Source organism: Oncorhynchus gorbuscha, linkage group LG10 (genome assembly GCF_021184085.1).
Source record: "Oncorhynchus gorbuscha isolate QuinsamMale2020 ecotype Even-year linkage group LG10, OgorEven_v1.0, whole genome shotgun sequence".
NCBI classification, from domain to species: domain Eukaryota; kingdom Metazoa; phylum Chordata; class Actinopteri; order Salmoniformes; family Salmonidae; genus Oncorhynchus; species Oncorhynchus gorbuscha.
Genome location: NC_060182.1, coordinates 81900836 through 81914277, shown reverse-complemented (window position 1 = coordinate 81914277; position 13442 = coordinate 81900836). Strand labels below are relative to the sequence as shown.

Sequence of the window (13442 nt, the reverse complement as noted above, 5' to 3'; positions counted from 1 at the left end):
TCAACCACTCCACAAATGTCTTATTAACAAACTATAGTTTTGGCAAATCGGTTAGGACATCTACTTTGTGCATAACACATCATTTTTCCAACAATTGTCTACAGACAGATTATTTCACTTATAATTCACTGTATCACAATTCCAGTGGGTCAGAAGTTTACATACACTTAAGTTGACTGTGCCTTATAAACCGCTTGGAAAATTCCTGAAAATGATGTCGAGGCTTTTGAAGCTTCTGATAGGCCAATTGACATCATTTGAGTCAATTCGGGGTGTACCTGTGGATGTCTTTCATTTACATTACATTTAAGTCATTTAGCAGACGCTCTTATCCAGAGCGACTTACAAATTGGTGCATTCACCTTATGACATCCAGTGGAACAACCACTTTACAATAGTGCATCTAAATCTTAAAGGGGGGGGGTGAGAAGGATTACTTTATCCTATCCTAGGTATTCCTTAAAGAGGTGGGGTTTCAGGTGTCTCCGGAAGGTGGTGATTGACTCCGCTGTCCTGGCGTCGTGAGGGAGTTTGTTCCACCATTGGGGAGCCAGAGCAGCGAACAGTTTTGACTGAGCTGAGCGGGAACTGTACTTCCTCAGTGGTAGGGAGGCGAGCAGGCCAGAGGTGGATGAACGCAGTGCCCTTATTTGGGTGTAGGGCCTGATCAGAGCCTGGAGGTACTGAGGTGCCGTTCCCCTCACAGCTCCGTAGGCAAGCACCATGGTCTTGTAGCGGATGCGAGCTTCAACTGGAAGCCAGTGGAGAGAGCGGAGGAGCGGGGTGACGTGAGAGAACTTGGGAAGGTTGAACACTAGATGGGCTGCGGCGTTCTGGATGAGTTGTAGGGGTTTAATGGCACAGGCAGGGAGCCCAGCCAACAGCGAGTTGCAGTAATCCAGACGGGAGATGACAAGTGCCTGGATTAGGACCTGCGCCGCTTCCTGTGTGAGGCAGGGTCGTACTCTGCGGATGTTGTAGAGCATGAACCTACAGGAACGGGCCACCGCCTTGATGTTAGTTGAGAACGACAGTTTGTTGTCCAGGATCACGCCAAGGTTCTTAGCGCTCTGGGAGGAGGACACAATGGAGTTGTCAACCGTGATGGCGAGATCATGGAACGGGCAGTCCTTCCCCGGGAGGAAGAGCAGCTCCGTCTTGCCGAAGTTCAGCTTGAGGTGGTGATCCGTCATCCACACTGATATGTCTGCCAGACATGCAGAGATGCGATTCGCCACCTGGTCATCAGAAGGGGGAAAGGAGAAGATTAATTGTGTGTCGTCTGCATAGCAATGATAGGAGAGACCATGTGAGGTTATGACAGAGCCAAGTGACTTGGTGTATAGCGAGAATAGGAGAGGGCCTAGAACAGAGCCCTGGGGGACACCAGTGGTGAGAGCGCGTGGTGAGGAGACAGATTCTCGCCACGCCACCTGGTAGGAGCGACCTGTCAGGTAGGACGCAATCCAAGCGTGGGCCGCGCCGGAGATGCCCAACTCGGAGAGGGTGGAGGCCTTTCAAGGCCTACCTTCAAACTCTATAGACCTCCACCAGTCTGGTTCATCCTTGGGAGCAATTTCCAAAAGCCTGAAGGTACCACGTTCATCTGTATAAACAATAGTACGCAAGCATGAACACCATGGGACCATGCAGCTGTCATACCGCTCAGGAAGGATACTCGTTCGATCTCCTAGAGATGAATGTACTTTGGTGCAAAAAGTGCAAATCAATTTCAGAACAACAGCAAAGGATCTTGTGAAGATGCTTTAGGAAACGGGTACAAAGGTATCTATATCCACAGTAATACGAGTCCTATATCGACATAACCTGAAAGGCCGCTTAGCGAGGAAGAAGCCACTGCTCTAAAACTACCCTATAAAAGACAGACTACGGTTTGCAACTGCACATGGGGACAATATTGTACTTTTGGAGAAATGTCCTCTGGTCTGATGAGACAAAAATAGAACTGTTTGGCCATAATGCCCATCGTTGTTTTTGTAGGAAAAATGGCCCGATTGCAAGCCGAAGAACACCATCCCAACCGTGATCACGGGGATGGCAGCATCACGTTGTGCTTTGCTGCAGGAGGGACTGGTGAACTTCACAAAATAGATGGCATCATGAGGGGGGAGAAATTGTGGATATATTGAAGCGACATCTCAAGACATCAGTCAGGAAGTTTAAAGCTTGGTCGCAAATGTGTCTTCCAAATGGACAATGACCCCAAGCATACTTCCAAAGTTGTGGCAAAATGGCTTAAGGACAAGAAAGTCAAGGAATTGGAGTGGCCATCACAAAGCCCTGACCTCAATCCCATAGAAAATTTGTGGCCATAACTGAAAACGTATGCGAGCAAGGAGGCCTACAAACCTGACTCAGTTACACTAGCTCTGTCAGGAGGAATGGACCAAAATTCACCCAACTTATTGTGGGGAGCTTGTGGAAGGCTACCTGAAACAATTGACCCAAGTGTAGCAATTTAAAGGCAGTGCTACCAAATACTAATTGAGTGCATGTAAACTTCTGACCCACTGGGAATGTGATGAAAGAAATAAAAGCTGAAAGAAATAATTCTCTCTATTCTGACATTTCACATTCTTTAAAGTGGTGATCATAACTGACCTGACACAGGGTTTCTTTACAAAGATTAAATGTCAGGAATTGTGAAACTGAGTTGAAATGTATTTGGCTAAGGTGTATGTAAACTTCCTACTTTATCTGTGTATGTGTTTTTGCCCCCATTATTTTTTTAACCAATTGCTGGTTATGACGTTGTCTCAATGGGCTCGGGAGAGGCGGCAGTCGAGACATAACCCCCTAGTCGTCTGCTTCACACGGCTCATTTTACCTGGAAGTCAGCGGAGGGCTCCGTATACCTCCACCACATTGACATGATTGGGTGGGGGCGGTATGGTCCCTTTTAAACAAGCTCACTTCCTTGACAACTTCCTTCACAACAGCTCTTCTCAACAGCTCTGCTACACGAAGTGGAAGAAGTATAAGTGCCCTGACTTCTGCAGAGGCTGTATCGCCATAAGTGCTGCACGGCCAATACAGGTATCGGATTGACCATGCAGCTGTGTTTTTCAATCAATTGAAATGTGTTTTGAATATTTCCTACAGGCAGCTATGTGAAATCTTGGATGTGCAGTCTCCCCACCATTCCAACGGGCCGGTCAATGGGCATGCCAAACTTCAGATGGAGGGGGACTTCATCGTCATCAGTGACAGTGAGGAGGACACTCCTAAAAGCCCCAAATCAAAGGCCAATGGGTCAGTCTGTAAGCCAAGCTATTTAGAGCTGCATCTGGACATGCATCCTAATCCCTATGGTCAAAAGTAGTGCACTTTATAGGGACTAGGGTGCCATTGCACATGCACACCAAGTCTTTGCCCCTGTCTAGTTTCTTTGTTAGCATGGATTAATACCTTTACCCCCCCCCCCTGTCATGTTTAAAGCAAGACAAAGAAATCTGTCAACCCGTCTGTGTTCAAGTACAAAGTACGGCCCATCAAGGAAGGCAGTGTTCCCATATTCGCCAAGGCTGGTCAGATGAGGTGAGACTAACCTACTGACTAACAATGTTCTGGTAGCTTGTATTGTTCTTATTCAACAGTTAATCCCCTCAGACTTTTTAAATGGAACCACTAACCGTTATTCCTGTCTCTTGCTCGCTTATTTTAGCCGTAAGAAGAACACGTTTTCACGAGACAGACTAAAGCTGCTGCTCAAACAGCACTGTGAACCACAGAACGGAGTCGTTATGATCAAGGTATTAAGATTGAACTTGAAAATATTATGAAATATGCACGTTGGTGTGTGTTCCTTTTTAAGCAAAAACTCTTAATGATCTTGTGGCCATTTGAATCAAGTAGGGCCGTCCCCGACTACAGAACCGTGGTCAACCAAAATGTGTCTTTTCTTTCGACCAATCGATTTGTAAATGTTAAATGTGTATTTTTCCATATAGACAGACCCTATGCTTTTGTTAAATAAAATCCACTGTATGCATTGAGCTTATCTGATGCTTTAAGCTTACTGTTCGGTTAAAATAACACGTAAATGACTCGAAAGAGCCACAGATCTAAACTCAACCAGACCCAACCACTCTCTTCAAACTCCTGCTGGCTTTTACTCTCCTGAAGTTGCTTACAATAGGCTATACGAGGAGTCGGCAACCTTACTCATGTGGAATACCAATTTCTTACCAATTCTACCAATCTGCGTGCGAGTTATGTTTTTCATATCAGCATCATATCTCAATCATTTAATAAAGAAAATTACAGTATACTTTCTAGGTTTAACATCTATTTAATCGCCGTCCCCGTGGGACATCTTTTGCCTCTTGGCAGGCCGTCATTGTAAATAAGAATTTGTTCTTAAATTACTTGCCTAGTCGGCAGGGTAGCCGAGTGGTTAGAGCGTTGGACTAGTAACCGGAAGGTTGCAAGTTGAAATCCCCGAGCTGACGAGATACAAATCTGTCATTCTGCTCCTGAACAAGCCGTTAACCCACTAGGCCGTCATTAAAAATAAGAATTTGTTCTTAACTGACTTGCCTAGTTAAATAAAGGTTAAAAAAATAAAGGTTCAATAAAATAAATGAATCAATATGGCCAACTATGTAAAAATAGCCTACTTAAATCTAACAAATTAAACATTAAATCACATTTGTCTAAGCATGGCCTGTCTGCAATGAACTGGAAACATTGTATTAACTTGGCTCAGGTCTGAAGCAGGTGCTAGTGAACTTGCAACATTGTATCAAGTTTCCTGCACCAGTGAGCTTGGGACAGACACAGCTGTTGGCTGTATTCAGACCCTATAATATGAGACTTGAAATTGAGCTCCGGTACATCCTGTTTCCATTGATCAGCCTTGATGTTTCTACAACTTGATTGGAGTCCACCTGTGGTAAATTCAGTTGATTGGACATGATTTGGAAAGGAACACACCTGTCTGTATAAGGTCCCACAGTTGACAGTGCATGTCAGAGCAAAAACCAAGCTGAGGTCTAAGGAATTGTCCGTAGAGCTTCAAGACAGGATTGTGTCCAGGTAAAGATCTGGGAAAGGGTAATAAAACATTTCTGCAGCATTGAAGGTCCCCAAGAAAACAGTGGCCTCCATCATTCTTAAATGGAAGAAGTTTGGAACCACCAAGGTTCTTCCTAGAGCTGCCCGCCCGGCCACACTGAGCAATCGGGGGAGAAGGGCCTTGGTCAGGGAGGTGACCAAGAACCCGATGGTCACTCTGACTTAGCTCCAGAGTTCATCTGTGGAGATGGGAGAACCTTCCAGAAGGACAACCATCTCTCTGCAGCACTCCACCAATCAGGCCTTTATGGCAGAGTGGCCAGACTGAAGTCACTCCTCAGTAAAAGGCACATGACAGCCTGCTTGGAGTCTTCCAAAAGGCACCTAAAGGACTCTGACCATGAGAAACAAGGTCCTCTGGTCTGATGAAACCAATATTGATCTCTTTGGCCTGAATGCCAAACATCACATCTGGAGGAAACCTGGCACCATCCCTATGGGGATCGTGGTGGGAGCATCATGCTGTGGGGATGTTTTTCAGTGGCAGTGACTGAGCGATTGAGGCAAAGATGAACGGCGCGAAGTACAGAGAGATCCTTGCTGAAGCCCAGTTGGAGGCCCTGAGCAGGTTAACAGGACAACGACCCTAAGCAGACAGCCAAGATAATGCAGGACTGCCTTCGCGAGAAGACTCAATGTCCTTAAGTGGCCCAGCCAGAGCCTGGACTTGACCCTGATCGAACATCAGGCGAGACCTGAAATAGTTGTGCTGCGACTCTTCCCATCCAACCTGACAGCTTGAGAGGCTCTGCAGAGAAGAATGGGAGAAACTCCAAATACAGGTGTGCCAAGCTTGTAGCGGTTACCCAAGAAGACTCAAGGCTGTAATCACTGCCAAAGATGCTTCAACAAAGTACTGAGGGAAAGGTCTGAATACTTACGTAAATGTGATATTTCAGTCTATTTTTAATACATATGCAAACATTTCTTACCCTGTTTTTGCTTTGTTATTATGGGTTGTTGTGTGTTTGAGGGGAATAAAAAAAAACATATTTTAGAATAAGCCTGTAATGTAACAATGTGGGAAAAGTCTAGGGGTCTGAATACTTCCCGAAGTGTGTGTGCTACTGCTTGACGACAAAAATCTTTGTTAACCAACAGCCTGTCGACTAATTTGGGTCAGCCGTAGAATCAAGGAACTGTCATTTTGCGCTAGTGTTGTTGCCAACAGTTTCTTATTTGTGTTTCATGCTTAGGCATCAACTGTTGCTAAGTACAAGTTGGCAGAACAGCACTTCTCCCAGTTTTTCCCTGACCAGCCGCCTGTGTTTGTCTTCAGTCCTCCTCCTAAAGGGCGGAGCAGGCCAAAGAATGATTCTTCTCCTCGAGAGGTGAGGATTGGCAATGTACTTGTCCCAAATGGCTCTACAGGTCCTGGTCAAGTCATACACTGTATAGGGAATAGGGTGCCATTTGGGACACATCCCATATGTACACCCTTTGTTATGATTACTCAGCGAATAAGTTATAACAATCTTATTATATTGTAAATGCTAACTTTTTGTTTGACTTCCACCATGAATTTGCTCAGTACGACTAGTGACGAAATGTGAACCATTTTAAGAGAAGATAGCGTTTAGATGATTTATTTCCTTTACTGTAGGCAGCAGAGGAAAAGCTTCGTCTGATGCAGCAGAAAGAGGAGATGATAGCTACGGGTGAGTCCAGTAGATTAGTTGGATATTAGTAGATAATTCTTAGCATGTTATCATGTAAGTGCAAAAAGTAGTGCAGTGTTAGCATGTAAGTGCTAATGAGTCTGTGCCAAAAGATGTATGAATGATCCCATGGTTTGGCTGCCACATTTAATCTATATATCAAGAATGGTGACAATGTGTTTTAACAAATCTGTCATGTTCAGCACATGAAAAGGCCAATCGGGAGAGGGAAGATGACCTGGGGGCCAAAAAGAAAGAGAAGGAGGACAAAGAAAAGAAGAGGGAAGAGATGAAAAAGATGTTTGAAGAGGAGAAGCAGAGGAGGAAAGACGAGAAAGAACGCATGAAAGTGGAAAAGGAAAAAGTACGTTACGATTAACGTTATTTTTGATCGATGTCACTGGGCTTTTAATTTACATTTGTACACCATACAATGTCTCAGATCACTTAATATAGATTACACTGTATGGATCGTAATACTATATTGCAGGAGAGAGAGAAGCTGAAGGAGGAGAAGAAGAAATATGCAGAGAGACTAAAGATCTGGAGCAAACCCAGAGAAGACATGGAGTGTGACGACCTGAAGGTAAGCAGCCCCAACCTTAGCTAGTTTTTGTTTGGCCTCGTCCTCCCTAATTGAAATGCTTACTTTTTCTCATTGGTACAAGAAAGTTGGTGCTGTATAGGCAACTTCTGTGTTCGATATGAGTTGGCTATACAGCAGAAACTCATCTGCGTCCATGTTAGCCTTTTGTGTTTTAAGACAGTAAGGTTGTGAAACGTCCTAAATGGGATCTCTGAGTTGGTAAGTAAAGTTAGCATGTTTAGGCCTCTGACTCTCCTCTATGGAATCATGTCCAGGATCTCCCAGCCCCAGTGCCGGTGGAGACCCGTCTGCCTACAGAGCTGTTCGGAGATGCTCTCATGGTGCTGGAGTTCCTCAAAGCCTTTGGAGAGCTCTTTGACCTCAAGGACGAGTTCCCAGAAGGCCTCACACTCGGTGAGAAACACTGGCAAAACATTGTAAAAATACAGTCACTGGTTCTACAACTTTAGGTTTATCACCCATTGTTTGATATTAGAATATAGTTAATTGTGTGAAAGTTCAGTGACAGTCTGGTTTAGTGTGTGTGTGTGTGTGTGTGTGTGTGTGTGTGTTAGGAGTTTTCTGACTGTTGGGCCTTGTCTGTGTGTTCCAGAGGTTCTGGAGGAGGCCCTGGTGGGGTCGGACCCCGAGGGGCCACTCTGTGAGCTGCTCTTCTTCTTCCTGTCGGCCATTTTCCAGGCCCTGGCTGAGGAGCAGGAGGAGGTGGCCCGCGACCAGGTGGCAGAGGTTGACGCCAAAGGTAGGGACAGAAACGGGCCTCGACAACGCTTGTTTACTGTCAACACCCTGTTTAGTCTACTTAACCGATCCGTAATTGGTCACCAAATATACTTTGGTAGTGAGCAATACAAATTTATCAATGGTGACATTTCACCCAGGCTGTAGGATTGACTGACTAATTACAAAGTTTAGCATATTGAAAAATCTGTGAATCTTCCTTGTTGTCAGATCTGAGTGAGGCTCTGGATGATGATGCGGATCCCACACAGTCTGCCATCAGTGCTGTGGCTTCCCTGGCTGCTGCCTGGCCTCAGCTCTACCAAGGTGAGAGAAGGACTACAATCTTTAATATAGTCTGTTCATATACAACTACTTGCCTAATTGTTTATTTTGTACTGAGAGCCTGACTACACAGTGCATGTCTCTGTAGGCTGCAGTCTGAAGCAGTTGGACCTGGACAGCTGTACTCTGTCAGAGATCCTGAGGCTGCACATCCTGGCATCGGGGGCCGACTGCAACTCTGCCAACGCCAAGTTCCGCTACCAGAAACGTGGAGGATTCGGCTCTACAGACGACCCCTGTGTTGAGCTAAGGCTGGCCAACCCTGGGTTGCTCAAGAGGCTGTCCTGCACTGCTGTCTACGACCTGCTGCCAGGTGACACTGACACACACACACACACACACACACAGACAGCCTCTTCAAGTTATTGCTTAAGAAAAGAAGCAGAACTGAAGAAGCTATCCCTTTTTCTTTCTGTGCCCCCAAGTGTTCGGATGTAGGCTACTAGTGAAGTTATCAGGCCTGTCAATCAGACTCAGGAAGAAAACAGGTTTCCCAGTAATATGGGTCGTATCTGGTGAACTGTTTGGTCTAGAAACACACCATTTAAGCTGTAGTAATGGTACAGCCACGGCGTTAACGGCTATGCAAGCTTTTTTTTTCTCTCTAGGGTTCCTGGAAACAACGGTAGAGTGACACTTAATCATTACAACATATCTGGCTTTTATGAGAATTCCAGTTCTCACTCCAAAATTATCACACTTCTGAGCCATGCTTGGGAATAAGTACTTTTTATCGAATTGAGTGTAATTTGTCTTGTGTTCTGTCCCAGGTGAGAAGCTGAAGATCCTCCATGCGTTGTGTGGTAAGCTGCTGACTCTAGTGTCTACCAGGGACTTCATAGAGGACAGCGCTGACGAGCAGAGACAGGCCAAGCAGGAGCTCAGGGAACTGAAGGCTGAGCAGCACCGCAGAGAGAGGGAAGAGGCTGCAATCAGAGTACGGAAGAGGAAGGAGGAGAAGTTAAAAGAACAGGAGATGAAATTGAAAGAACTGAAAGAGAAACATGAAAAGCTGATGGAAGGAAGAAACGGCGACATGAAAACTGAAGAGATGAACACCAGCACTGAGAGCCTGAAGGAGGAACATCAGACTGAAGACGAGGAGGAGCAGGCGATCAACAGGACTAGGAAGAGTAATAGCCTTCAGTCCTCTTGGCATACTGCTAGCAATCATAGAAAGCGTCCACATAGTGTGACTCTATCAATTGTTGTGCATAACACTAGAATGCACATTTTGCAATGGAAATGTTCTATATTCTGTAGTCCAGTTCTATGTGTTGTTAAATATTTTCACCTCTGGTTAGTACCATATTGCCATTCTAACACAATCCTTTGATTTCACCTCTAGTGATGGGCAGCAATCTCCAGGAGAAGCAGCCTAAAGAGGTGAGCGCTGAGCAGCAGCCGAGAGAGAAGGATCTCCAGGAGCGCATCCAGAAGGTTGCAGCCTGCACTTATATCCTCCCCCTGGGGCGTGACCGTCTATACCGTCGTTACTGGCTCTTTCCCTCCACATCTGCCCTCTTCGTGGAAGATGACTATTTTGGCCTGACTGAGGACATGCTGGATCCCCAGGAACCGACCTCTGAACAGGAGCCAGCTGAGGAGATGGAGGTGTCTCAGAACGAGGCCGGACAACCAGAGGACCTCTCCCAGACAGGCTCTACCCCAGACCCTGACTCCAAACCAATCATCCCAGCCCCCGTCCAGAGCAGCTCTGCTCCCCCAGTGAATCGTCCTAACCACTGGGCCTTCTACAGCAGTCCCCAGGAGGTGGAGGCACTGATCGAGGCCCTGAATCCACGGGGTCACAGGGAGAGCACCCTGAAGGAGGTCCTGGTGCAGGAGAAGGAACGTATTGCACAGCTCCTCTGTACAGCAACCGCTGACCGCTACCACCAGACAGGTACTGACTAGGAGAGGCCTCTGGCTAGACTAGAGCAACCTGATCCAAATGGCAAATCAATCAAATGTATTTGTTAATCACTTTTTTATTATTTTACATCAATTGTCATCAAGTCGGCTATGTTGGTTTGTCTCACTGCACTTCAGCTGACAATCGCTTCAGGAGTAAATGATTGACTGAATGAGAGAGTGGAATATCCCAAACTACTGGATGTTTGGGATACTCATTGTTTTGCCTCTTTTTTTCTCTCCAGATATTAAACCAGAGGCTGGTGTTAACAAAGCTGTCTCAGCCAAGTCCAAGGCTGCTTCTGCTCTTCTCCCAGAGGGCACAGCGGCTCCTGCTGAGGACTTCATGTGCAACAGGCTGAGAGATCTGCTGCTAGATATAGAGGACCGCATCTACCAGGGTACACTGGGACAAGTCAAGGTTAGACTACATCTACCAGGGTACACTGGGAATAGTCGAGATTAGACTACATCTGCCAGGGTTCACAGGGGCAAATTGAGGTTAGACTACCGTAATTTCCGGACTATAAGCCGCTACTTTATTCCCACGCTTTGAACCTCGCGGTTTATATAATGACGCGGCTAATTTATGGATTTTTCCCGCTTTCACAAGATTCATGCCGCCAAAAAACTGAGCACCGTCACATAATGTGACGTAAATCGAGCGCGCTCAAACTTCCCATCATTCTGATTACGGTAGTCATTTTGTCACCCTCTTCATGGCAAAGACACAGAGAAATGCATATGATGCAGCTTTCAAGTTGAAGGCGATCGATCTGGCTGTTGGAAAAGTAAATAGAGCTACTGCACGGGAGCTTGGCCTTAATGAGTCGATGATAAGACGTTGGAAACAGCAGCGTGAGGAACTGACTCAGTGCAAAATGAAAACAAAAGCTTTCAGAGGGAAGAAAAGCAGATGGCCCAAAGTATTTGCAGCCACTTGACATCAGTGTAAATCGTGCATTTAAGGTGGCGCTCCTTGTTCAGTGGGAGGCTTGGATGACACGTGGGGAGAAATCCTTCACTAAAATGGGCCGCATGCGAAGAGCAATTTATGGTCAAGTCTGCCAGTGGGTCCTGACAGCGTGGAGCATTGTCAAAAAATCCACTATCATCAACGGGTTTCGAAAGGCTGGACTGCTGCGTGTTGAAGGGGCAGCATGAGCTCAGAGGGGTCTTTGCCTCCGGATGAAAGTGACGAGAGCGACAATGAAAACGATCCAACATCGGATGAAGCAATTCTGAGGCTATTCAACTCCGACACCGAAGGAGATGGCTTCAGTGGTTTCAGTGCACAGGAGGAGGAAGATGGTGACCAATGACTTTCTTGGTAGGTCACTGTTTATTTTGTTACAAGCCGTGTTTCCTTTAAAGGCTGTGTAAAGTTCATTTGTTTCAATGTACCGGTAGGCACCTGCGGCTTATGTACAAAATACATATTTTTTAATAATTCAGCGGGTGCGGTTTATATTCAGGTGCGCTTAATAGTCCAGCAATTACGGTACATCTGCCAGGGTACACTGGGAATAGTCGAGGTTAGGCTACATCTGCCAGGGTACACTGGGAATAGTCGAGGTTAGGCTACATCTGCCAGGGTACACTGGGAATAGTTGAGGTTAGGCTACATCTGCCAGGGTACACTGGGAATAGTCGAGGCTTTGGTTGGGCAATAGGGTAGCCTAGTGGTTAGAGCGTTGGACTAGTAACCGGAAGGTTGCAAGTTCAAACCTCCGAGCTGACAAGGTACAAATCTGTCGTTCTGCCCCTGAACAGGCAGTTAACCCACTGTTCCTAGGCCGTCATTGAAAATAAGAATTTGTTCTTAACTGACTTGCTTAGTTAAATAAAGGTAAAATCAATTTTTTAAAAAAAAAATGCTCTTTCTGATTTTAATAATTTGTTTTATTTCACATAGTAAAAAAAGTTGCTGCAACCGCTTTACATTTGAGTCATTTAGCATACCATCTTATCCAGAGGGACTTCCATTAGTGCAAATCAGTTCATTCTTATAGTAATGATTAGGTAATTATACCTGGGTAAGATGAGGAATGAGCTGGTATGCAGAAGTGCTGTATGTTGAGTCATGAATTGCTTCTGAATGCAAAAAAAAAAAGAACTTTAAATACAAATGTAAATTTCAGTGAGTAAAAACATGGGTGCTTATTGTCTGATATCTTGTATGGTAGGTGATGGAGAGGAGTGTATGGAGGAAAGCACTGGAGGAAGGCCACTATGAACTACTGACCCCTGAGCTGAAGGAGAATGGTGTCACTAAAAGAGAGAACTGTGACGTGGAGAACATGGAAATACATTACTTGAAAAAAGACAGGTAAGTAATGTACACTCACCACATCAAAGTCCAGTCTGTCATCTTGTGCACCGACATTAGCTAGCTATAATCAATATGGTTTAGGGGTGTAAACGTTAAAACAAAGTTGGGAACTGAACTGAACCCTCCCCCCACAATTAAAATCAGTGCCGTTGTCACAGCATTATTTTCTGTGTTATAGCCTAACTAGACCATTTGGTTATAAAGGCTTGGGGAAAGTTGTGTAATTTAAATAAAACCAGAGGAAGAGGAACTTTAGGTAACAAGGTGAATTTGCAAAACAATTGCGAGATGTAGATTACCAAGACGCATGCTCATGCCTGCCCCGCCTCTCTCGCACTGCCCTGCCTGCTCTTTCTCTTTGCTACTGGTGAGTGTTCAGTCTTTGGTATGCTGCATGTAGAATATCCTAGCTTAGGCTATTCATGGGACCGAGATGGAGGTACAGTATCTTCAGGTCAGTCTTTCGAGCACAGGGTTGGCTAATCTTCGTTGTTGAGTGGGTGGAGGTGTGTTTCCCTCATTATATGAAATGACCGTATCTACTGGTATAGCCTGTATCGATTAGGCCTACCCTTTTCACATAGAATGGTGTGTGGCCCTTTGAAAGTGCTACTGCATGTCTTTTAGGCTACACTACGGCTTCTAAACGTCGACACGAAACCTTCTCTTATACGAACGGTATTTTACTAGTCTTTAAAGTAGCGCTGCTTCTAAAGCGGGACTCTCTTCCATCACTAGGCAACCAGAACTGTCAATCCTAGCATGCCTGCTG

The 13442-nt window shown here is 45.5% G+C and overlaps 1 protein-coding gene across 5 annotated transcripts in view; it reads left to right on the top strand.

The window, feature by feature from the left end:
* Window positions 1-13442, top strand: part of LOC124046636 (bromodomain adjacent to zinc finger domain protein 1A-like) — a 42024-nt gene that overhangs the window by 8074 nt on the left and 20508 nt on the right. For all 5 annotated transcript variants that reach the window (XM_046367246.1, XM_046367241.1, XM_046367245.1 and 2 more), the window contains 15 exons: window positions 3124-3273; window positions 3460-3558; window positions 3686-3773; window positions 6294-6428; window positions 6701-6755; window positions 6959-7119; window positions 7246-7341; window positions 7617-7755; window positions 7955-8101; window positions 8311-8406; window positions 8513-8737; window positions 9195-9557; window positions 9773-10330; window positions 10584-10759; window positions 12525-12667. In XM_046367246.1, the coding sequence (XP_046223202.1) occupies window positions 3124-3273; window positions 3460-3558; window positions 3686-3773; window positions 6294-6428; window positions 6701-6755; window positions 6959-7119; window positions 7246-7341; window positions 7617-7755; window positions 7955-8101; window positions 8311-8406; window positions 8513-8737; window positions 9195-9557; window positions 9773-10330; window positions 10584-10759; window positions 12525-12667 (2631 nt within the window). The remainder of the gene's footprint in view (window positions 1-3123; window positions 3274-3459; window positions 3559-3685; window positions 3774-6293; window positions 6429-6700; window positions 6756-6958; window positions 7120-7245; window positions 7342-7616; window positions 7756-7954; window positions 8102-8310; window positions 8407-8512; window positions 8738-9194; window positions 9558-9772; window positions 10331-10583; window positions 10760-12524; window positions 12668-13442) is intronic.